We start from the raw sequence: 25571 nt of genomic DNA, 5'->3' as shown, positions 1-25571 counted from the left end.
AAATTACTCGAGTTATTCCCTCAGCACTGGAGTGTCAACCTAGATTATGTGCTCAAATCCAAGATTAGGGTTTTGAAACCACACCCTAACTCAGCTCAACAGTGCAACCAACTCAGCTACAATGACAAACAAGTGATTACGAATGGTATTTAAAATAAATCTAAAAGTATGTGACTCCTTCCTACCTATATACTTTCTCCGACTCCTCATTTAAAATGTCTTCGTCTTCTCTCACCTTCCCTCTCACCGTTCCTCCCCACCACCCTCCCCACACCCCATAAATAAGTGCAAATAGCAAAGAAGGTAGTGGAGAGCCAGTAAAATCTGGTCTAGATCACTTGCTGCCTGCAGGATGTGCACACCCCAACAATTTTAGTCCTATAGAAGTGGGAGCAAGTATAGTCTGAAGCACAAAATACAAAATTAAAAAGGACATCAGCTAAGGTTTAAGGCAGCCTCTTGATTTTAAGAGTAGTGCGTTTATTGTACAAAGTCAAAAGTGCCAACAATATTGCCACCAAAGGACAAAGCTCTGTACCAGCTATTACAAACAACTGCTGTCAGAGTGGGAATTACTCACGCTGGAGTTCATTCAACTTGCAAAAAAAAATTCCACAGGATAAAACAATTCGGAGCCCAGCCTGTCTGATATAATCCATAAAAATTCTTCCAATAAGAAATGTACAGTTGAGAACCACATCTTACATCATTTATTAAGTAATCCAATAGGTGCCATGCATAATAAGTTAACTACAAGAACAGGATAGCAGATTGTTAAATGGGAATCATTCTACACAAAAGGTAGCTTTGATCGAGTTGCTATTTTGGCCACTTTTGTTGGGTTATAACGGTTAGTTTTCCCCACTGATCGTGTTGGAGGAGCAGGAAACCTAAAACTACGTTACAAAATGTCAGCTATTCTGGATTGCCTGCTCAATAGGAGAAAAGTAGAGGGAATGCAGCGCACCTTTTTCTTCTCCTTCTTCTGTCAAGTGCACAAGAGCAATTTAAAATTATCTGGATTCTTATACCTCTATTCTCACCATTATAAATGTGAGTTGGTGATTTATTCCACTTGCCCGCTATGACCCAGATATTGGGCCAATTAGCCTTGAACCTCAACAGTACTAGAAAACTGCTTGTAAATATAAAACTGATTTTTAAATACTTCTTTGAATATTATACTTTGTACTCCTTTTCAGTATATAAAAGTAGGTGTGCAACAGATTTCCCACAATCAACAGGGGTACATCACATTACAGTCGCTTCCACCTTTGCAATTCTGCTCTTGTTTTTGCAATAGACATCTTCAGTAACATGCATCCACTGGATGTCAACTGAAGATTCTGGATCTTCACACTTTCAATAAAAAGTGATCGGCAGATTCTATTTATTCCATAAAACAGTGCAGAAGTTATCCTGTTTTCACCCTCCCAATCTTTTTTGGGGGAAACAAATTACCCAGATGAAATTAAGGCAATAAGGGGGTGGAACAGAGATGGGTTTGAAATACATTAACATTAGTTGTCCATTATTATAATAATACATTACTTATGTAACAGAGACTAAATATGCTTTTTCCCCACATTTAATGTAACAAATGCTTACATCTAAAGTTGCAAATTGCAATTCTACCAAGTGAGAATCGAGGGTTTTCACCCGTGCTCACTACTTACACAACAAATTAAAGGGGCTACTTGGGTTGTTAGGGTGACAACAGCAGATGCTGAAGAGAAAATAAGCTGCTTGTTCATTTAGGAAGGAGGAATTAAAAAAAGACATTTTATAATAGTTTAACACTTATACTGAATCCATTATCTATATAGATATAAACCTGTAGTACTTTCAGGGGTTTATTTCCACTAACAACTTCTATTCAAATGAACAGGCAGCTTGCTGCCTGATTAACAGCCAACTAAAGCTAGTCTATGCATCATTGGTTGGGTCTATAAGCCTGTATGAGTTTTATGTCAAGGCCATTTGCTTGCTTTGGTCTGGACCTCCTAAAAGGCAACACTACAACAGCAGACATGATTAATCCTCTGTTTCAGTCATGTTACAACACAGCCACTCAAATCGAAGTTCCATTCATGAACCAGACTTCAAGTATTCCATCTTGCTGCAAGAAGATGCCGAGCTCGGTTACACACAGTGGTCAGTTCCTCTTTTTAGGCAAGCTGCCTATTCTCCATGGCCCTCGAGTTATCAGAACCCAAACCAATCATCTTTTTCTGTGACTCCAGGATCACTTTTTGCCCAGTCTGTCAGAGAGAGGCATTCTTCTGCCTGCATGTCCTGAGGGCTCACCCCAATGTCCAGAACCTGAGGGTTTGTTCGAGATTGAGCCAGTCTAAAAGGGAAAGGGGGAGAAAGAAACACAGAATTTTACATTGATTGCTGCGTCCACAAATGATCCAGGTACAGAAATCTAAATCAACCATTTGTTACTAAGAAAACGCCTCATTACTTTTTCATCAATAAATTTATCACCATCAATTGCAAAGCAATTCATCCCCCCTCCAACCCCCAAGCAACGCTGGATGTCAAGAACTCACAGGTATTCCCTGTGGTAAACCACTGTTTGTATTCCACTGTGTACATGTCTGTACATGCCTCGGCTGACTCCTCCCACGAGTCCAGGTATAAAGGTGACTGCTCCACAGTCCCTCTGTATTCTGGACTGGTCGACCACTCGAGGCACACCTTCATTCTCTTGTTAATAAAAGCCTGTTAGTTACTCGCTTAACCTCAGTCTTTTGAGTAATTGATAGCGCATCAATTTTATTAACAAGATTATTTATAATGGAGAAGATCCTCACACCAGCATGCCAGGACTTAGACCATCGGGAGGCGGACGCATCCACCAAGTTTGCTCACTGGCTTAAGTGCTTTGAAAAATTCCTGATCGCCTCCGCTGCAACGGTCAAATCGGATGAGGACAAACTGGATGTCCTGATCTCCAAAGTGAACCACCGAGCGTACTCGGTCATCCAGGACGCGACCTCGTACACGGCTGCTCTCAAGCTCCTCAAGGACCAGTACACGCGCCCAGTGAACGAGGTGTACGCCAGGCACCTCCTGGGGAGTCGTAAACAACAACCTGGGGAATCGACCGAGGAATACCTTCAGGCACTGTCTGTGCTTGGCCGGGCCTGTGGTTGTAAGGATGTAAAGGCCGCCGTGTACACAGAGGAACTTATCCGGGACGCTTTTGTGGCGGGCCACAGGTCCAATTACACCCGACAGCGACTGTTGGAGCAGAGCGACCTCGACCTCAACAAGGCCTCTGAACTCGCACTATCATTGGACGCAGCCTACCGGGGCATGGATGCCTACTCCTCTGCACCGTGGACGCTGCGGGGAACGACAGCCTGGGACACGGTAGGACCGTCTCATAGCGCCGTGCCACCCCAGCCACGGCCCAACTACCGCAGCAGTGTCCCAAGGCCTGAAATGCTACTTCTGTGGCCAGGCCAAACACCCCAGAGCGCGCTGCCCGGCGAAAAATGCGATCTGCTCGGGCTGCGGGAAGAAGGGACACTACGCCAGCGTCTGCAAGGCCAAAGCCACCCCGAACCCCAGCAGCGCCGCGTGTGGGCCGTGCGGGCCGCCATCTTGGGCCTCCCCAGCCATGTGTGAACCACCGGAACAGCAGCCATTTTGGACGCCTCCAGCCACATGGGGATCATGGACGCCGCCATCTTGGACGCCAGCCGCCATCTTGGCCCCCAACATCGCCTCATCTGATACCCGCAACGACACACCGACCCCTACGCTGGCCTCCGTTACGCTGGACCAAGCGAGACCGCACCAGCTGGCCCGGTCCACAATGGACATTAAGGTAAATGGTCACGAAACAATCTGCCTTTTTGACTCTGGGAGCACGGAGAGCTTCATCCACCCCGACACGGTGCGGCGTTGCTCTCTCCCAGTCCTGCCTGCGCACCAGCGGATTTCTATGGCCTCCGAGTCCCAGTCGGCGGACATTGGCGGCTACTGCGTGGTGACACTCTTAGTAGACGGGACTGTGTACGATAATTTTAAACTTCTGGTCCTGCCCCACCTCTGCGCTGCCGTCCTACTGGGGTTAGATTTTCAGTGCCACCTTAAAAGTGTTACGATGGCGTACGGTGGACCCCTCCCCCCACTCACAGTCCGCAGCCAGCAGCTTCCAAATTGCCCGCCGTGCACCAGGTGCAACCTCTCCACACTCAGAGTCACCGCCCCCCCCCACTGTTTGCTAACCTCACCCCCCGACTGTAAGCCCATCGCCACAAAGAGCAGGCGATACAGTGCCGGGGACAGGGTTTTCATTAAAACCGAAGTGCAGCGGCTCCTGAAGGAGGGGATTATTGAGGGCAGCACCAGCCCCTGGCGAGCTCAGGTTGTGGTCGTTAAGACCGGCGAGAAGCAGCGCCTGGTCATCGACTACAGCCAGACAATAAATCACTACACCCTGCTGGACGCTTACCCACTCCCCCGCATAGCTGATATGGTCAACCAGATCGCGCAGTACCGCGTCTTCTCGACCATTGACCTGAAATCAGCATACCACCAGCTCCCTATCCGCCCTGAGGACCGCCAGTATACTGCCTTTGAGGCAAAGGCCGCCTCTATCACTTCCTTAGGGTTCCCTTTGGCGTCACCAACGGGGTCTCCGTCTTCCAAAGGGAGATGGACCGGATAGTCGATCAAAATGCGTTGCAGGCCACTTTCCCATATCTGGACAATGTGACCATCTGCGGCCATGACTTGCAGGACCATGACGCAAACCTCGAAAAATTCCTCTGCACCGCCCAACTCCAGAACCTGACGTATAACAAGGAGATGTGCATATTCCGCACAACCCGCCTCGCCATCCTTGGCTGTGTTGTGGAACACGGAGTCATCGGTCCCGACCCCGACCGGATGCGTCCCCTTATGGAACTCCCACTGCCTCAAGGCCCTGAAGAGGTGCCTAGGGTTTTTCTCCTATTACGCCCAGTGGGTCCCCTACTATGCGGACAAGGCCCGGCCGCTGATCAAGTCCACCTCTTTTCCCGTGACGGCAGAGGCCCGCTTAGCCTTCCACCGTATCAAGGAAGACATTGCCAAAGCCACCATGCACGCAGTGGACGAATCCATCCCCTTCCAGGTGGAAAGCGACGCGTCCGACTTTGCCCTGGCCGCTACCCTTAATCAGGCAGGGAGACCCGTGGCCTTCTTTTCACGAACCCTCCAGGGCCCGGAGACCAGACACTCCGCTGTTGAGAAGGACGCCCAGGCTATTGTGGAGGCTGTGCGTCATTGGAGGCACTACCTGGCCGGAAAACGATTTACCCTGTTCACTGACCAGCGTTCAGTTGCTTTTATGTTTAACAACAAGCAGAGGGGCAAAATCAAAAACGACAAGGTCTTGAGGTGGAGAATCGAACTTTCCACCTACAATTACGAGATCGTGTACCGGCCCGGGAAGCTCAATGAACCCCCGGATGCTCTATCGCGTGGCACCTGCGCCAGTGCGCAGATCGATAGACTGCGGGCCCTCCACAATGACCTCTGCCACCCGGGGGTCACCAGGTTCTTCCACTTCATCAAGGCCCGCAACCTGCCTTACTCCATTGAGGTCAGGACCATGACCAGGAACTGCCAAGTCTGCGCTGAGTGCAAACCGCACTTTTATAGACCAGACAGGGCTCACCTGATAAAAGCCACTCGCCCCTTCGAGCGCCTGAGCATTGATTTTAAAGGGCCTCTCCCCTCCTCCGACCGTAATGTGTACTTCCTCAACATTATTGATGAGTACTCCCGTTTCCCGTTTGCCATCCCCTGCCCGGACATGACCAGTGCCACGGTCATTAAATGTCTGAATGACCTCTTCACCCTGTTCGGTTTCCCCAGCTATATCCATAGCGACCGGGGCTCATCGTTTATGAGCGACGAACTCCGCCAGTACCTGCTAGCTAGGGGTATTGCCACAAGCAGGACCACCAGTTACAACCCCCGGGGGAACGGACAGGTGGAAAGAGAGAATGCGACAGTTTGGAAGGCCGCCCTGCTAGCCTTAAAGTCTAGGGGCCTTCCGACCTCCCGCTGGCAGGATGTGCTCCCCGATGCGCTCCACTCTATTTGGTCACTGCTCTGCACTACCACTAACGCCACCCCTCATGAGAAAATGTTTGTCTTCCCAAGGAAGTCCACATCGGGGACATCGCTACCGCCATGGCTGACGTCCCCAGGGCCGGTCCTACTGAGAAGACACGCGAGGACCCATAAAACGGACCCCCTGGTCGAGAGGGTCGACCTCCTCCACGCCAACCCCCAGTACGCTTACATTGCGTACCCGGACGGGCGCCCCAGTAACCCACTACCCACTACCAGCCCCCCCCCCCCACGATCCAATATCCAACCCCAGCAGACGGCACGCCTGGGCCCCGTGACCCGCTCGACACCCACGAGGACTACACACTAGTGCCCCAGCCTACGCGGGACTCGACGCCGGAAGCTTCACTACCCCTGCTGTCGCCACGTCGATCACAGCGGCAGACAAGACCTCCGGAGAGACTCCAATACACAAACTTTTAATACACTTCACCCTGCCGGACTCATTTTTAAACAAGGGGTGAATGTGGTAAACCACTGTTTGTATTCCACTGTGTACATGTCTGTACATGCCTCGGCTGACTCCTCCCACGAGTCCAGGTATAAAGGTGACTGCTCCACAGTCCCTCTGTATTCTGGACTGGTCGACCACTCGAGGCACACCTTCATTCTCTTGTTAATAAAAGCCTGTTAGTTACTCGCTTAACCTCAGTCTTTTGAGTAATTGATAGCAATGCTAGATGTCGGGAATGATGCGCTAAGATTGTAAATTAAGCAATAATGTCATCTGGATGAGTTTTCCTCATTTATATTAATGCACCCACCCATTTGTGAGCAGATATATAATGAGCCCGACCCCAAAAGTACTGGAACTTGCTGCTGGCCCAAAAAGTGGAACCCTAGTAGATTGGTGGTGGGGAGGGAGAGGGAATGCCCATTCAGGAAATTTAGAGTCTTTATTTTAATTCCACTGCAGATATACTGGAACTTAAACCTAAGACAGCTGAACTTCTAATTGCTACACTTTAGGAAGTCAGTTTCTACATTACAACAGTGACTACACTTCAAGTACTTTGTTGGCTGTAAACATAGAAGACAGGAGGAGTAGGCCATTCGGCCGCTCGAGCCTGCTCCGCCATTCAATGAGATCATGGCTGATCATCCAATTTCAGTACCCTGTCCCTGCCTTCTCCCCATTTCCCTTGATCCCTTTAGCCTTAAGAAATATATCCAACTCCTTCTTGAATATATTTAATGAATTGGCCTCCACTGCCTTCTGTGGTAGAGAATTCCACAGGTTCACCACTCTCTGGGTGAAGAAATTCCTCCTCATCTCTGTCCTAAATGGCTTACTCCTTATCCTTAGACTGTGACCCCTCAGCCATCAGGAACATCCTTCCTGCATCTAGTCTGTCGAGTCCTGTTAGAATTTTATAAGTTTCAATGAGATCCCCTCTCATTCTTCTAAACTCCAGCGAGTATAAGCCCAATCGACCCAATCTCTCCTCATACGTCATTCCTGCCATCCCAGGTATCAGTCTGGTGAATCTTCGTTGCACTCCCTCCATGGCAAGAACATCCTTCCTCAGATAAGGCGACCAAAACTGCACACAATACTCAAGCTGTGGTCTCACCAAGGCCCTGTACAACTGCAGCAAGACATCCTTGTTCTTGTACTCGAACCCTCTCACTATGAAGGCCAACTTCTTAACCGCCTGCTGCACCTGCATGCTTACCTTCAGCGACTGGTGCACAAGGACACCCAGGTCTTGTTGCACTTCCCCTTCTCCCAATCTATTGCCGTTCAGATAATAATCTGCCTTCCTGTTTTTGCCACCAAAGTGGATAACCTCACATTTATCCACATTATACTGCATCTGCCATGCTTCTGCCCAATCACCCAACCTGTCCAAATCATACTGGAGTTTCTCGGCATCCTCCTCACAGCACACATGCCCACCCAGCTTTGTGTCATCTGCAAACTTGGAGATATTACATCTAGTGCCCTCGTCTAGATCATTTATATATATTGTGAATAGCTGGGGTCCTAGGACCGATCCCTGCGGTACCCCACTAGTCACTGCCTGCCACTTGGAAAAGAGCCGTTTATTCCAACTCTTTGCTCCCTGTCTGCCAACCAGTTCTTTATCCAAGTCAGTACCTTGCCCCCAATCCCATGTGCCTTAACTTTACACGCTAATCTCTTATGCGGGACCTTATCAAAAGCCTTCTGAAAGTCCAAATACACCACATCCACTGGTTCTCCCTTATCTATTCTACCAGTTACATCCTCAAAAAATTCCAGTAGATTAGGCAAGCATGATTTACCTTTTGTAAATCCATGTTGACTTTGTCCGATTTTGTCACTGTTTTCCAAGTGCTCTGCTATTACATCTTTTATAATGGACTCTAGCATTTTCCCCACTACCGATGTCAGACTTACCGATCTATAATTCCCCGTTTTCTCTCTACCACCTTTTTTGAAAAGTGGGGTAACAGTAGCTACCCTCCAATCCATGGGAACTGTTCCAGAGTCTATTGAATTTTGGAAGATGACCAGCAATGCATCTACTATTTCTAGGGCCACTTCCTTAAGTACCCTAGGATGTAGATTATCAGGCCCTGGGGATTTATCGGCCTTCAATCCCGTCAATTTCCCTAACACCATTTCCCTACAAATTTCTTTCAGTTCCTCCCTCTCATTAGACCCTATGTTCCCCTAGACAGCACCTCCGACAGAGCAGCACTCCCTCAGCACTGCAATGGAGTGTCAGCCTAGATTTTTGTGCTCAAGTCCCTGGAGTGGGACTTGAACCCACAACCTTCTGACTCAGAGACGAGAGTGCTACCCACTGAGCCACAGCTAGTGCAGCTAAAGCACTATGGGAGGTCCTGAGGTTGTGAAAGGCGCTATATAAAATAGAAGTTCTTTTTTTGTGATTCAAACAGTAAGTTGGGGGAAAAGATGGGCACAGATTTGAGAGATGAGAACGCGTTTGAAGACTTTGGAAAAGAAAGGGAAGTTGGAGATGGGCCGGTTGTTGGCAAGAACAGGTTTTTTGAGGAGGGTGTTAATAACGGCAGTTTTGAAAGGGAGGGAGACAGAATAGATGGAACTAGCTGTGGCTCAGTGGGTAGCACTCTCGCCTCGGAGTCAGAAGGTTGTGGGTTCATGTCCCACTCCAGGGACTTGAGCACATAAATCTAGGCCGACACTCCAGTGCAGTGCTGAGGGAGTGCTGCTCTGTCGGAGGTGCTGTCTTTTGGATGAGACGTTAAACTGAGGCCCCGTCTGCTCTCTCAGGTGGATGTAAAAGATCCCATGGCACTATTTCAAAGAGGAGCAGGGGAGTTCTCCCCGGTGTCCCGGCCAATATTTATCCCTCAATCAACATCACTAAAACAGATTATCCGGTCATTATCACATTGCTGTTTGTGGGAGCTTGCTGTGCGCAAATTGACTGCCGCGTTTCCTACATTACAACAGTGACTACAGCCAATGAAGTACTTTTGGAGTGTAAAGCGCTTTGAGACGTCCGGTGGTCGTGAAAGCAGCTATATAAATGGAAGTCTTTCTTTCTAGTTACAATGTTAACTAGCATGGGGGCAAGGAAGGGACGGGGATGGATGGGGGGAGGCGGTGATTAAAAGGGTAAAAGGATGGTCAGTGATGGAGTTGCAAAGGAGAGGAGCTCAGGAGGAAGTGGTCAGCCTAGTAGCCATGACTGCTATATACAAAGACGTAGCAGCGTCAGAAAGACATTTCTGTGGGTCTTGTGACCTGCTGTCAGGTCTCCACTTAAAATTAACAAGCAAGATTTGGAATTCCTCCCTTTCAGCAGTGGATCTCACAGATCTCTGGTCTTCTGACCAGGAGAGACAAGAGGAAGAAAAATAAAAAGTTGCTTTTGCATTTGCTGCTTCAGTAGCTGATTGCAAGAGAGTGATAGTGTGTCCTGGTTCCCTGCAGGCATTTACACTTCTAAAACCAACTCCCTATTCCCCCCTCCCACAATGGCTGAATCATTGTCCCGGCTCCCGCATTGTCACTGTTCTAGGATAGTCGTCTAGACAGAGGAGCTATTTTTTGCAACATAGACACAGAGCTAATACACAGACATTGCTCTCCTGTAACTCATACAAAAGCAGCTGATGTACAAGTGCCTTAAAGCAAACAGCACACAGGGGCGGAGTTTGACAGCCGCTTCCCCTTTCGCCTGCTTCACAATAAAAACGGTCAGAATCAAGTGACTTTCATCTTCTCAACATCCTCCCCTAACCAAGAGAGATTTGACTGCTGTCAAAAATATTTATCGCAATACACCAAGACAACATCATAATAGGAGACCATTGGAAAAGAAAGCCCATTGGAAAATATGTTTCCACATTCAGTATTCATGGCTCAAGTTTTATTTGAAACAGCAGTGCTATTTTCTCCTAGTTACACATCTACTTTTACATCACTCTCCAGTTAAGCTCATCTTTAATGAATTAATTTTGTACATTGGAGAAAATTTCTTGTTCAATACATTCCCAGGTTCAAAATGAATGATATGGTAGCAAAGCTGACTTAAAGAAAAGTCATAAAAGATGCACTACACTCCTTCCGCACAGCAGGATACCTTAGTCAGATTGGCAACAGGCAATTAAACTCAGCAGGGCGTCAGCATACACAGTGTGAAGCACAAGTAGAGAACCGGAATACTTTACAGATTTGTTATTTGTTACACACAGTGTGGAGAGGATCCTGTGCAGAGGTGGTGGGCTGTAAGTTTCAAAACATGCATTCACAATAATTACCTGCAGCCGGGTTAAAGCTATCCAAATTGCAGCTTGTAGAAGTCAGAATGAGAGATCAGTTTGACATGCAGCAAGAATGAAATTGGTCATCATGAAAAGGTGCTCAGAGTTGGCCATTTTACATGCAGGTTAGAAACTTAGGGAAAATAAAAGTTCAATTTTACCTTGCAAAAGCTTCATCCAGGTCATCGTTCATTTCCTGAAAACAAATTAAAGTTGCACTTTTACAACAATATATCCAACCAGTTGATCCGAACTTAGCGAATGCACTCAAACAAATTGGGTTTGGTTTTTTGCACTTAAGAAATGGCCCAACTACAGGAAACTCTTTTTTATCCGGCACCGACGGGACCGGCGTGGTGCCGGTTGATCAAAAAGTCCGGATTACAGAGAGGTATACTTACCAAGGTACAAGAGCCCCATACACGGCCACAGGTGCAGGAGTCCCAGTTACACGGCCACAGATCCAGGAGTCCCTGTTGCAGGGCCACAGGTGCAGGAACCCCGGTTACATGGCCACAGATCCAGGAACCCTGGTTACACGGCCACTAATATACAGTAAAACTTACCTGAACCTACTCCTGAATTTTGCTGGTTAAGAGAGATTTCCGGATATTTAGGTGCCGGTTAAAAGAGAATTTCCTGTACATGGCATAACCAAATGTTTGGCAGGTTAACACCAACACTTTTAAAAGTCCACCATCCACCCTGCTTGCGGCAGAGACCACCCTGGAAAAAGTTCCCAGCAGCAACCTGGGGGGTGGGTGTGGTGCGCAGTCATGGCAAATTATCATCCACTTTGCTACTTTCCCCTCTCTTCATAAGTGCCTCTTAGGATGTCAGCCTTGGCCGCCGAGTCAGAAGGATGTGGGCTCAAGCTCCACTCCAGAGACTTGAGCATATCATCTGGGTTGGCACCTCAGTGCACTGCTGAGGGAGGGCTGCACTGCCAGAGGTGCCGTCTTTCTGATAAAACATTAAACAGAGGCTCTGTCTGCCCTCTCAGACGGATGCAAAAAATCCCATGGCACTATTTGAAGAGCAGGGGAGTTCTTCTAATTTTCTGGCCAACACTTTTCCCCCAACTAACACCACGAAAGAAAAGGAGGTAAAAAATAAAAACTTGGAAAGATTATCCATTTGGCTTAAGACACCATGGGGGAAAAATTCAGTTGGTTAGCGCCTCCCGTTAGCGCCTCCGGGGGGCGCTTATAGGGCGCTAGGAGCTTCGCATCTGAGCACGGCGATTTTAGCGCCGCTTGCAAAATTGACCAGTCGTTTTGCAGCGGCGCTAAACACTACCACCACGAGCTCCTGTGCCCGCAGATCGTGACGTTAGTCAAGCGTGCAACGCCCTGGTAGCGCCCCAGACCGGATATTGAGTCGCGTCCCCTGCCTTAGCGCCTCCCACTAGGAACGACAGGTAGAGGGGAACGTTTTCAAGTCGGGAAGGGGCTGGGGGAGCGCTATTTAAAGGCGGGCGCTTCCTGCCTTTTCTTGTCGGCAAAATTTTTGGTTTTAACGCTGTCCTAAGGAGTTTTGGCCCTCAGCACCACTTTTGAGGTTCCTAAGCGCCGCGCTCTTTCTCTGGGCCTATCCATTAGTGCTTCCAACACAATTGCTTTTGAGGTCTCTCCAGGCCGGGATTCAAGGCTGCAATGAGCAGGGAGTGGCTGGCCAGCAAGATGGCCCCTCCCCTTTAAGAACTGGACGGCGCCAGTCTGTCTGGCTTCCATGGTAACTGGCATCGCCTGATCTTTGGTAGCATTCTGAGGTAGCGCCTCACTCCCTGACATTTGCGCCTTGAGAGGTGTGTAGCACCAGATTTAGTGCTCAAATCACCTCCGGGAGCAATGGAGGCGAATTTTGCAGTCGGAGGCGATAATTAGCGCCTAGCACTAAACTTTGCACCCGGCCGATATTAGCCCTCCAAAATGTGCGATACCCTATTTTTCCCCCCATGTCACTAAACATTTTGCTGAAGAATAGTTACAACTTTTAATTTGGTGTGGGGGGAGGAAGGGAAAAAACACAAAATTAAAATAGTCTTTGAGTTCAAGTCAATCTGAAGGAGGAGTTAGCGACAGCAGTGGCAGTATTTAAACTGAACTCGCGTCAAATAATTTAGCCAGCCCTTCGCTATTGGATTAATGTTTCTGATCCAGCATCATTGAAACCTGTAGACATATGTCCCCTCAAAAAGAGATTTCACTTCTAACACTGCAGTGTACCATAAGGATTATTATCAAATCAAAATCAAATCAACTTTTGTCATTGTTAGTGCACAAGTGCAGTACAACGAAATGTAGGCTTGCGGCTCCCAAGAGTGTACATTTGGATTAAGACATTTAAACATTCAACATACATTTGGCTTGTAGTATATTAACATAAACATAACCATAATAAAGTGCATTGGCAGATGTGCAGGCTTTAGAGTTTATTTGTGGAGTTCAGTAGGATGACAGCCCTGGGAAAGAAGCTGTTCCTAAATCTGGTCGTACGGGTGCGAATGCATCTGTAGCGTCTCCCAGATGGCAGGAGGGCGAACAGACTGCGGCTGGGGTGGGTAGGGTCTTTGATGATGGTGATAGGGCGGGAAAGTGGAGCTGAGAAAGATCTGTTCAGGGTCGATAGTGACTTGATATCGGCACAGGCACAATGGGCCAAATGGCCTCTTTCTGTGCTGTATAAGAAAATAAGAATTAGGAGCAGGAGTAGGCCATTTGGCTCCTCAAGCCAGCTCCACCATTCAATAATATGTTTCTATAGGGACAGGGTACTGAATTTGGATGATCAGCCATGATCTCACTGAATGGCGGAGCAGGCGCGAGGGGCCGAATGGCCTACTCCTGCTCCTATCTTCTATGTTTCTAATAAGATCATGGCTGATCTTGGACCTCAGCTCCACTTTCCCACCCTATCTCCATATCCCTTGATTCCCCTATAGTCCAAATGATTCTAATCCAAGATGTCTGCAGTTGAATGAAGTGAATTCCGTGTATACTTTTTTTTTAAAGCAAAAAAAAAAGCAAACCATCCTCATTCCTAAAACTATAGGCTCATTAGTATTAAGGCACATTTCCTCAGCACTGCTTACACTTACCCATACAACATTGTTGTTCACTGAACTCTTTGTATCTGCAACGGGGAGGTCACGTCTATGGTTTGTCGATAATGAAGATATTGCTCCTTCAGTTAAATCCAACAAATTTGCTGTAGCTACTTCTGCAGGGAATTTTTAAAAAAATCAGATTTTATTTAACACCATATAACCTAACTTAGTCCGGATAAAATAAAACTCAAAAATGAGACTGTGTAAACAGAGACTCAATATAGATTCACCCCTCAAAAAAGGAAAAACACACTATAACATGTGACGTAAGTAAACTACTAGGCACTTGGTCTAAGCGTTAAACAAAGCTTTAATCAACTGTTTTACAACATGGGGGTCTAGTTGTGTCCTTCACTAGTTCCTGTTAAGAATGTCCTGCGCAAGCTGGGCCCGTGCCCGAGTATTTATACTCTCCCTGGACAGTGCCACCCGCAGGCCGCTCAGTATTATTTCTGTTGTGTATGTAACCTGTTCCACCTTAAGAGAGCTTAAGCCTGTTCCACCTTAAGAGATGTACTACTTTCTCAGGCTGCTGTAGACGTAATACCGGGGGTGAACACACCGGTATATAAGCACTGTGCAGTAATCTTGTATTCAGTATAGTCCCTACCTCCAACCAGTAAAGACCTGTTTTTATTGTTACTCATTAGTCTGTGTTTTAATTAACTAAATAATTCACAGACTTAACACTGGCGACGAGTCAGGTTCTTACCCTGCGGCAGTTATTCCACGGCGGTTGAAGAGAGGTTTCAAACCTCACCACTCACCACCCCACTGGAAGCGACAGGCATTAGGACCCTGAAGCCTCCATCAGCTTGTGAACCGGAGTAAAGACAGGACTGGGGAAGAGAGGGGTACAGGGCGATAGCGATCGGCAGATAAGGGCCGGGCCGCTTTCAAGTGCGAGGCGCAGCCGGGCCAGCGATCGCATCCGCTGATAAGGGCCGCACTCGGGGGCTGAAGGGAGACGGCGTCGGGGGACGGGTGAAGACCGCCAAGCGCGGGAAAACCGCCATTTTGTGGGCGGAGGACGACGGCAAGAGCGGGAAGCTGCCATCTTTGATAACAAGTAAAGAAAATAAAATCTGAGAAATTGCAAATCTACAATGCCTAAACACGGGAATATTAGCACCTTTGATAGTGACCTCGAAGATTGGGCCATATATGTTGAAAGAGTAAAAAATTATTGTAAGGCCAATAAAATTCGTGACCAAGATAAAGCTCTAACATTATTAAATTTAATGGGTGCGAAGACATACGGGCAATTGAAACACCTGTTATCACCAGATGAACCGGCAGATAAGACGTTCGATGAGATTGTTACTGTCCTGAAAGATCATCTAAACCCCACGCCGCTGATGCTAGCGGAACGATTTAAATTTTACGACAGAAGGCAGCTACAGCATGAAAGCAATGCTGAATATTTGCTGGAATTGCGTAAATTAGCGAAATATTGCCAGTTTGGAACGGGACTGACAGAGGCACTTCGAGACAAATTTGTGTGTGGTTTATTTAAACAGGATACACAAAAGCGACTGCTCGAGGAGAATGAGCTGACGCTTGAGAAGGCGGTCACTATGGCAGCAGCACACGAAGCCGCAGCGAGAGGCACGGCAGTAATGCAGCTACGGTCACCGGAGCTCAGTGCACACAAATTGGGTGTGAGTTCTGGCAAATGTTATCGTTGTGGAAAGACAACGCATGATCAGAACCAGTGTTGGTTTAAAAACCAAGAATGTAGAACTTGTGGTAGGCTTGGACATATAGCTAGAGTATGCAGGTCAGGGAAGAAGACCAGCAACAAGAAGTCACCGCAAGGAAAATACGCAAAGGTACACAAGGTGACCGAACAGGAGTCCGATTCAGACGCTAGCAGTAATGAACTGGCTAGCTTAAGCTGTAATGAACTGGCTAGCTTAAGAGTACTCAACGCTGGTAAGGGTGCAGACCTCCAGACAATTTGGGTCACTCTTCAGATAGAAGGAGTCCAAGTAAAACTGGAATTGGACACTGGATCGGCATTGACGGTCATAAATAAGAAAGATTACGGAAAGTTATTCCAACATATTCCCCTACAGGATACGGGGATTATATTGGAAACATACACGGGGCAAAGAGTGTACCCCATCGGGAAAATAGAGGTTGCAGTGGTCCACAAGGGCGAAGACAGTCAAATAATGGACTTATATGTGATATCTGAAGGAGGTCCTCCACTACTAGGACGGGAGTGGATTAGGGAAATGAATATGGACTGGCATTTCCTACAAACAATAACGAGTGAGAACTCGGTGAAGATAGTCGGCCCAGACTCTGGAACGGATGATGGTAAGCCCAACTCAGGTGCAAAAGACAAAGTTTCAGCACAGAATTCCACTGAGCAACAACAACATAGTTTAACTGTGGATTCTGAGTCTGGCAAGTCTACTGATGTGCCCATTTCTGAGGGACACCGGGCTCGAACTCAACTCCATTTCAAACTACAACAACAATTAGAACAAATGCTTCGCCGTTTTGAGCAAGAGTTGAATGCAACGAAAGAGTTCTTTGATATAGAGTTGGAGAATCTGGAAAGACAACAGAAGCAGCTGATGGAGAAAATGGAGCAGGAGCACACAAAACGTCTGATGTCAGAGGAGTTAACGGTCAGCCAACTCCTGCATATGCTGAAGGACAGGACTCTGAAATGGGAAAAACTTGAACATGAACTTCAATATTCAAACGAAAGGGGTTCGGAGCTCTCAAAGGTTATTGGAAGAGCTGAGGTGGCAACACAGGCTGAGATGACTGCAACAGAGCAGCCCTTGGATGCCAAAAGTACGCTGACTCACGTCAACGTAGAACAACAGACCGCTGAAACAGCTGCTCCGGTAGAGGGATTGCATAGTCCGATCAATCAATCTCCAAAGGAAGTTGAAGTATTAAAATCACAAATGAGGTCACTAGTAAACGACTTGCTGAAAGCCCAGAAAAAGCTGGATGCAGAGGTACACATGAAGAAGTCTCTTCAGGAAAGATGTCTGGATTTGGAACAAGAGCTGGCTAACGTCCAGCTGGGTATGGAGGAAATAGACGACCCTCTCACTGGTCTAGCTCAGGACGACACCGAATATTACCATGACCTGGTGGACGACACCGAATATTACGATGTCCTGTCCTGCCCAGCTTGTAACTTCGACTCCCAAAGTGCAGAAATCATGGAGGAGCACCAAAAGTCTACGGAACATCGGGAGAAGCTGGCTCTACGACGGAAACAGGAGGAAGAGAAGGAGGAACTGCGCATGCAGCTGGCAGCTGTGGCAGCTGACAATGGAGCCCAGAGAGTCTCCAAGAAGCAGAAAAGGAAAAGTAAAAACAGAAGATGACCCATCTGAACCATTATCACCTCTACCAGATCACACACGTGGTCCCTCCGAACGGAGCCAAATCAGTTCGGAAGTTCAAGCTGTTAAATCCATGAAAGGACTATTAAATGAGTAACGTGAACCGACTACACCACAGAGATTGAATCTGTGAACTGTTTTCCGCAGAGACTGAATCTGTGATATGTTACGTTAAACATGAAGTTATATATGTATATATGTTATTACGTTATGTTAAATGGGGGGGATGACTATAAAGCTAAGAAGGGAGGAGTGTTGTGTATGTAACCTGTTCCACCTTAAGAGAGCTTAAGCCTGTTCCACCTTAAGAGATGTACTACTTTCTCAGGCTGCTGTAGACGTAATACCGGGGGTGAACACACCGGTATATAAGCACTGTGCAGTAATCTTGTATTCAGTATAGTCCCTACCTCCAACCAGTAAAGACCTGTTTTTATTGTTACTCATTAGTCTGTGTTTTAATTAACTAAATAATTCACAGACTTAACAATTTCATAAGTCTTTCTTTCATGAATGACTGATTCAAGTCAACATGCATACGGCCAGAGAGTCACAGACGAGAATTGACTACATTACTGCAAAGAAGCCTGAATATAGTGAGAAAGTCTGCACACAATTTTCACTGAAAGAGGTTTTGACTACATTTAGTTCATGCTATGTGTAAAGGATTCTCACCCCCCTCAGGTAGCCCAGGCTACAAGTCTTCTTGCTGCAGCTTTAAGGGCATGAACAGGATTGGTATTGCGATGAGATATGGCCTAAGAGGGAGTATCTTCAGCAACCAATACTTGTAATGATGACCATTCCTGCCCAACTCAATGGCGACGACCCCAAAACACAGACCCACCAGATGAATTGCATAAACAGATCTTTTTCAGCAAAAGTCTCCTTTAAACTGCATTTTTACAGCAACAAAAGAATATCTTTGAAGGCAAGATTTTTTCAATGACTTTATTTGTCTTTCCTCAGAAGGGCAGAAAGTTTAGCACACTTCCCCTAACAAAATATAATTTTCCTATATTGTGAAGTTTAAAGTATGTACATAAATATATAATTCTGCTGCAGAAAATACTGAACATAAGAAATAGCAGCAAGAGAAGGCCATTCAGCCCCTCGAGCCTGCTCCGCCAAGATCATGGCTGATCTTTCACTTCAACTCCACCTTCCTGCACTATCCCCGTGTCCCTTGGTTCCCTTAGTATCCAAAAATCTATCAATCCCGGTCTTGAATATACTCAACGACTGAGCAGGTAGAAAATTCCAAAGATTCACAACCCGTCGAGTGAAGAAATTTCTCCTCTTCTCAGTCCTAAATGGCTGACCCCTTATTCTGAGACTTACATAAGACGTAGGAGCAGGAATAGGTCATTTGGCCCCTCGAGCCTCCTCCGCCATTCAATAAGATCATGGCTGATCTGATCTTGGCCTCAACTCCACTTCCCTGCCCGCTCCCCATAACCCCTCACTCCCTTACCATTCAAAAATCTGTCTATCTCCACCTTAAATATATTCAATGACCCAGCCTCCACGGCTCTCTGGGGAAGAGAATGCCAAAAATTCACGACCCTCTGAGAAGAAATTCCTCCACATTTCTGTTTTAAAAGGGTGCCCCCTTATCCTGAAATTATGCCCCCTAGTTCTAGATTCCCCCACGAGGAGAAACATCCTCTCTGCATCTACCCTGTCAAGTCCCTTCAGAATCTTATATGTTTCAATAAGATCCCCTCATTCTTCTAGATTTTACATCATTCGTTTATATTTTACATAAAAACAGTAAAATTAAAACAAAAATTCCCTGCCCCCCTCCACCCCACAGTGTCTTTCAAGTGCAGCAATTATTAAACCAGGATCATGAGATGGCAAAGCAAGCACATGAGCTGTTTCTAAGCCAGAGGAAATAAACAGGACATGAACTAGATATACAAGACCAAAAACTGCAAGGCTTTGTTGCTGGCATGGAGGTTCAACAGATGAGAGTGTGGAGTGTAGAGTGCAGAATCGGGGCGGCAATGTTTGAGCCCCAGCTCCAAGCCACACTTGTGGCCAGCAAGACACCGTGCGAGCAGTGTAGCCTCACAATTTCGGCCTGTACTCTCCATAGACAGGACCACCACTCCTTCTCCAAAGCTGGCCTCACCTGTTTTGAGGTGGATGTTGGTAGGGCCTTCTGACTGGAGTTTACCAGCAGCTCCACTGTCGGACGGCCCAACTGTTGCCCTTTTCCCTTTCTCTGAAAAGGACCAGGATAATACAAGTGTTACACACTGGATAATTTCCTCATTGATGAAATGTAATGATTTATAGAAACCACTAAATATTTAATTCAGAGGCACCGCTAAATATTTCACTCTAAACAGACCCGCAATATTCTTAAGAATGGCCAGTTTAAAAAAAAAATTACATTCTCCCGAGGCACACAAGACACAACTATGAATTTATAATTGGGAGGAGAGAAAATCAATAAAATCCAGCCCACTCAGATCATCACTCTAATGGACGATGTGACCAGCCAAAAAGACTGAACCTTCCTCATTCTCTCTACAAAGAACAAAGGTGTAGTGGTTAAATATAACTGCCGAAAAGTACACAGTAATCAAGCAATGTTTTACTGCCTTTGATAACAGCGCACCATGTTTCAAAAAGCAAGGGAAACATTTTGATCTGTTTAAGGGCACAGCTTACTTTAAAATGTCTACAATTGTCATACCATAGTAGATTCCTCTCAGTGAGCACGGAATATTACAAAAGTGTGTCAGCCAGTGGGCTCAGTGGGTAGCACCCTTACCTTGGAGTCAGAAGGTTGTGGCTTCAAGTCCCACTCCAGAGACTTGAGCATAAAAATCAAGGCTGACACTCCCAGTGCAGTACTGAGGGAGTGCTGCACTGTCGGAGGTGCCATCTTTTGGGTGAAATGTTTAACCAAGGCCCCGTCTGCTCTCACAGGTGGATGTAAAAGATCCCATGGCACGATTTCGAAGAAGAGCAGGGGAGTTATACCCGGTGTCCTGGGCCAATATTTATCCCTCAATCAACATCACTAAAACAGATCATTTGGTCATTATCACATTGCTGTTTGTGGGAGCTTGCTGTGCGCAAATTCGCTGCCGCGTTTCCTACATTACAACAGTGACTGCACTTCAAAAAGTACTTCATTGGCTGTAAAGCGCTTTGGGACGTCTGGTGGTCGTGAAAGGTGCTATATAAATGCAAGTCTTTCTTCTTTACAAGGCAAACTCATGTCTGTCACCCCTAATCATAGGAACACAGAGGTAAAATAAAGGCATCCAAGTTCAAAAGCTAGATATGGCCGGGGACTCCAGTTTAAGCCATTTATATCTTTTTTTTTTTAAAAAGAATCTACTGCATCATAAATTTATTTTGCAGTTATTCTCAACTATGCTAGCTGGTCTCCAAATTAGCACGTCGCATCCCAGAAGGCCGGCACATATCCTGGATACCAAGGAGTCTACATAATCATACTCACAGAATCATACCTTTCAGCCAATGTCCCAGATTCCATATCACCATTCCTGGTTATGTCCTGTCCCACCAGCAGGACAGACCCACCAGAGGTGGCGGTACAGTAGTATACAGTCAGGAAGGAGTGGCCCTGGGAGTCCTCAACATTGACTCCAGACCCTGTGAAGTCTCACGGCTTCAGTTCAAGCAAAGGCAAGGAAACCTCCTGCTGATTATCACCTACTGTCCTCCCTCAGCTGATGAATCAGTACTCCATGTTGAACACCACTTGGAAGAAACACTGAGGGTAGCAAGGGCACAGAATGTACTCTGGGTGGGGCACTTCAATGTCCATCACCAAGAGTGGCTCAGTAGCACCATTACTAACAGAGTTGGCCGAGTCCTGAAGGACATAGCTGCCAGACTAGGCCTGTGGCAGGTGGTGAGAGAACCAACACGAGGGAAAAACCTACTTGACCTCGTCCTCACCAATCTACCTGTCGCAGATGCATCTATCCATGACAGCATTGGTAGCACCACCGCACAGTCCTTGTGGAGACTAAATCTCGTCTTCACACTGAGGACACCCTCCATCATGTTGTGTGGCACTAACACCGTGCTAAATGGGATAGATTCAGAACAGATCTAGCAGCTCAAACCTGGGCATCCATGAGGCACTGTGGGCCATTAGCAGCAGCAGAATTGTATTCCACCACAATCTGTAAACTCATGGCCCAGCATAGCCCTCACTCTACCATTACCATCAAGCCAGGGGACCAATCCTGGTTCAATGAGGAGTGTGGAAGAGCATGTCAGGAGCAGCACCAGGCATAGCTAAAAATGAGGTGCCAACCTGGGGAAGCTGCAACATAGGACTACATTCATGCTAAACAGCAGAAGCAGAATGCTATAGACAGAGCTAAGCGATACCAAAATCAACAGATCAGATCAAAGCTCTGCAGTCCTGCCACAGCCAGTCATGAATGGTAGTGGACAATTAAACTACTAACGGGAGGAGGAGGCTCCATGAATATCCCCATCTTCAATGATGACGGAGTCCAGCACGCAAGTGCAAAAGACAAGGCTGAAGGGTTCCAGAGTGGATGATCCATATCGGCCTACTCCCGAGGTCCCCACCACCACAGAAGCCAGTCTTCAGCCAATTTGATTCACTCCACATGATATCAAGAAACGGCTGAGCGCACTGGATACAGCAAAGACTATGGGCCCTGACAACATCCCGGCTGTCGTGCTGAAGACTTGTGCTCCAGAACTAGCCGCGCCTCTAGCCAAGCTGTTCCAGTACAGCTACAAAACTGGCATCTACCCGACAATGTGCAAAACTGCCCAGGTATGTCCTGTCCACAAAAAGCAGGACAAATCCAATCTGGCCAATTACCGCCCCATCAGTCTACTCTCAATCATCAGCAAAATGATGGACGGGGTCATCGACCGTGCTATCAAGCGGCACTTATTCACCAATAACCTGCTCACTGATGCTCAGTTTGGGTTCCACCAGGACTATTCAGCTCCTGACCTCATTACAGCCTTGGTCCAAACATGGACAAACGAGCTGAATTTCAGAGGTGAGGTGAGAGTGACTGCCCTTGACATCAAGGCAACATTTGACCGAGTGTGGCATCAAGAGCCCTAATAAAATTGAGGTCAATGGGAATCAGGGGGAAAACTCTACACTAGCTGAAGTAATACCTAGCACAAAGGAAGATGGTTCTGGTTGTTGGAGGTCAATCATCTCAGCCCTAAGACGTCGCTGCAGGAGTTCCTCACGGCAGTCTCCTTGGCCCAACCATCTTCAGCTGCTTCATCAGTGACCTTCCCTCCATCATAAGGTCAGAAATGGGGATGTTCGCTAATGATTGCAGTGTTCAGTTCCATTCGCAACTCCTCAGATAATGAAGCAGTACATGCCTGAATGCAGCAAGACCTGGACGACATTCGGGTTTGGGCTGCTAAGTGGCAAGTAACATTTGCGCCACACAAGTGTCAGGCAGTGACTATCTCCAACAAGCGAGAGTCTAATCACTGCCCCTTGACATTCAATGCCATTACCATCATTGAATCCCCCACCATCAACATCCTGGGGGGTCACCATTGACCAGAAACATAACTGGACCAGTCACATATATACTGTGGTGACAAGAGCAGGTCAGAGGCTGGGTATTCTGCGGCGAGTGTCTCACCTCCTGACTCCCCAAAGTCTTTCCACCATCTACAAGGCACAAGTCAGGAGTATGATGGAATACTCTCTATTTGCCTGGATGTGTGCAACTCCAACAACACTCAAGAAGTTCGACAACATCCAGGACAAAACAGCCCGCTTGATTGGCACCTCATCCACCACCTTAAACATTCACTCCCTCCACCATCAGCGCACTGCGGCTGCAGTGTGTACCATCTACAAGCTGCACTGCAACAACTCGCCAAGGCTTCTTCGGCAGCACCTCCCAAACCCGCAACCTCTACCTCCTAGAAGGACAAGGTGCCCATCACCTGCAAGTTCCCCTCCAAGTCACACACCATCCTGACTTGGAAATATATCACCATTCCTTCATCGTCGCTGGGTCAAAATGCTGGAACTCCCTCCCTAACAGTACTGTGGAAGCACCTTCACCACACGGACTGCAGCAGTTCAAAGCGGCAGCTCACCACCATCTTCTCAAGAGCAATTAGGGATGGGCAATAAATGCTGGCCTTGCCAGCGACAGCCATATCCCAGGAACGAATATAAAAAAATAAGCAAACCCTGTTTGATCGGCGTTCCTGCCCGCCCCTCTCTTTTCTCCATCCTCAAACTTCGGATCTGATCCCAACAGGCTGTCATGCTCCCTATTCCCACAATTATTTAGCATCTGCCAGGTAGCGTTCCATTGACAGTACTGAAGGCAAAACCTTATTCGGTCTGCCTCATCATAGAAAATGAATCAACTATAGGACTCAACTAAAAGCCAATACCAAATGATTAAAAAAAATGGAGGAAGGCAACTTAGTGAAATACACCCTTGGAGAAAACATTAGAAAGACCAAAGGGATTTAAAATGAAAATAATGGGGGAAGTTTTTACATTTTAAATTCTAACATTAAAAAACAGGTTGTCTCATTTGGTAGCATTGTAAATTGAACCAAAAGGTCATGGCTTCAAGCCCAACTCAAAAAATTCAGCACATAATTTGGCACTTCAGTGAGGGAATGTTGCATTGTTGGAGTTAGTTTGTTTGGTTAAAATGTTAAAACGAGGTCCCATCTGCCTGTGAAGGTGGATGAAGCTATTTGAAGAGCAGGGAATTCTCCTAATATCTATCTCCCTCAACCACAAGAACAAAATGACTAACTGGGCATACTTCTCTTCATTTGCCATTTGTGGAATCTTACTGTGGGTAAGTGACTGTCACGTCTGTCTCCATAAAACAGTGACTGATGAATTACTTCTGCAGTTATGTAGCACTTTGCGATGTCATAAGAGGAGTTATTTCCTTTTTTTTCTTTCCACACACACAGCTTTTGTGAAGATTGGTGCACGTCCCAGAATAGAGTACGTTGGTATTGGTCTGACGGATAGAACAAAGCTCTATATCTGCATATTAAAATTAGCTGGCTTCAGAATAAAATGTAGACGACTACCTACAGGTATTAATAAGCCACTGTGCGCAATGGGAAAGTCTTAAGGGTGCAGGTTAAATTGAGTTTGTAATATTAAATATATTACAATTGAAGGGAGAAATGGCTTCAAATAAGAGAACAAGTTGCAACTGCAAGCACAATTTAATCAAGGCATTGCTCTTCAGCTTGCATGGCATTAAGGGTACAAGTGATAACCATGTAGTTTCCTCCCATTCACCACCCCCTCCCCCTGCACCCCCTCCCGTGGTCTCCCAATACCATCCACCCTCCATGTCTGAATGGATGGGCTGAAGACCACACCATCACCAATGCTGCTTGTTTTTCTTTTTTTATTTGTTTTTATGGGATGTGGGCGTCGCTGGCAAGGCCAGCATTTATTGCCCATCCCTAGTTGCCCTGGAGAAGGTGGTGGTGAGCCTTTTTGAACCGCTGCAGTCCGTGTGGTGAAGGTACTCCCACAGTGCTACTAGGGAGGGAGTTCCAGGATTTTGACCCAGCGACGTAAGCTGTCTGAAGCAATGGTCAGATTTACTCTCCCACTTGGAAAATAACTCATGGTGACAGCTGACCTAAGTAATGATGTGTGAGGAGTGGAGGCACAAACCTGCTTCCCACCAAACCATGACACTGGCAAAATGTACAACTTTCAGCTAAAAATGATCATAGATGAAATTGTATTTAAAGAATGGATTGAAGTCAGCTCCGGCTATACGATTTACTCTGTTAGGGTCGAAGCATGGTATCGTTTACCTATTCCCAACATAAAAAGTGATATAAACCTAAACAACTTCACAGGAATTATACAAAATTGGCTATTAATAAAGGACCTCTTTCTAACAATTATGATGTGCTGGTAATGATGAAACAAAAATAAAGTGCAAACTCTGAACATTTTTAAATAAGGAGAATTTTTTTTTTCTTGTTTCTAAAGTGAGTTCACTAAAAATAATTAAATCGGAACAAAGGAATCGGCTTTAACCCATTGCCTTTATTTGAAACCCTGAGTGTGTAATCCATAAAATGAAGTGCAATATACTGTAATTAAACCCGTTTCACCCCAGATGACACAGGAGGCACGACAGACATCAAAAAGAGTCAAT

At 46.6% G+C, this 25571-nt stretch overlaps 1 protein-coding gene across 2 annotated transcripts in view; it reads right to left on the bottom strand.

The window, feature by feature from the left end:
• Window positions 1-440: 440 nt before the first annotated feature.
• The window catches only part of ldlrap1b (low density lipoprotein receptor adaptor protein 1b), a 65501-nt gene continuing 40370 nt past the window's right edge, over window positions 441-25571 (bottom strand). For both annotated transcript variants that reach the window (XM_085962654.1, XM_085962655.1), the window contains exons 6-9: window positions 19511-19603; window positions 13985-14106; window positions 11046-11080; window positions 441-2350 (exon numbers count right to left, since the gene is read on the bottom strand). In XM_085962654.1, coding sequence (XP_085818780.1) covers window positions 2206-2350; window positions 11046-11080; window positions 13985-14106; window positions 19511-19603 — 395 coding nt within the window. In that variant the 3' untranslated portion in view covers window positions 441-2205. The remainder of the gene's footprint in view (window positions 2351-11045; window positions 11081-13984; window positions 14107-19510; window positions 19604-25571) is intronic.

This window comes from Somniosus microcephalus, chromosome 20 (genome assembly GCF_052327205.1).
Source record: "Somniosus microcephalus isolate GS21.2 chromosome 20, FLI_Smic_1.0, whole genome shotgun sequence".
NCBI lineage: Eukaryota > Metazoa > Chordata > Chondrichthyes > Squaliformes > Somniosidae > Somniosus > Somniosus microcephalus.
This window is presented reverse-complemented; position numbering and strand designations above follow the sequence as displayed.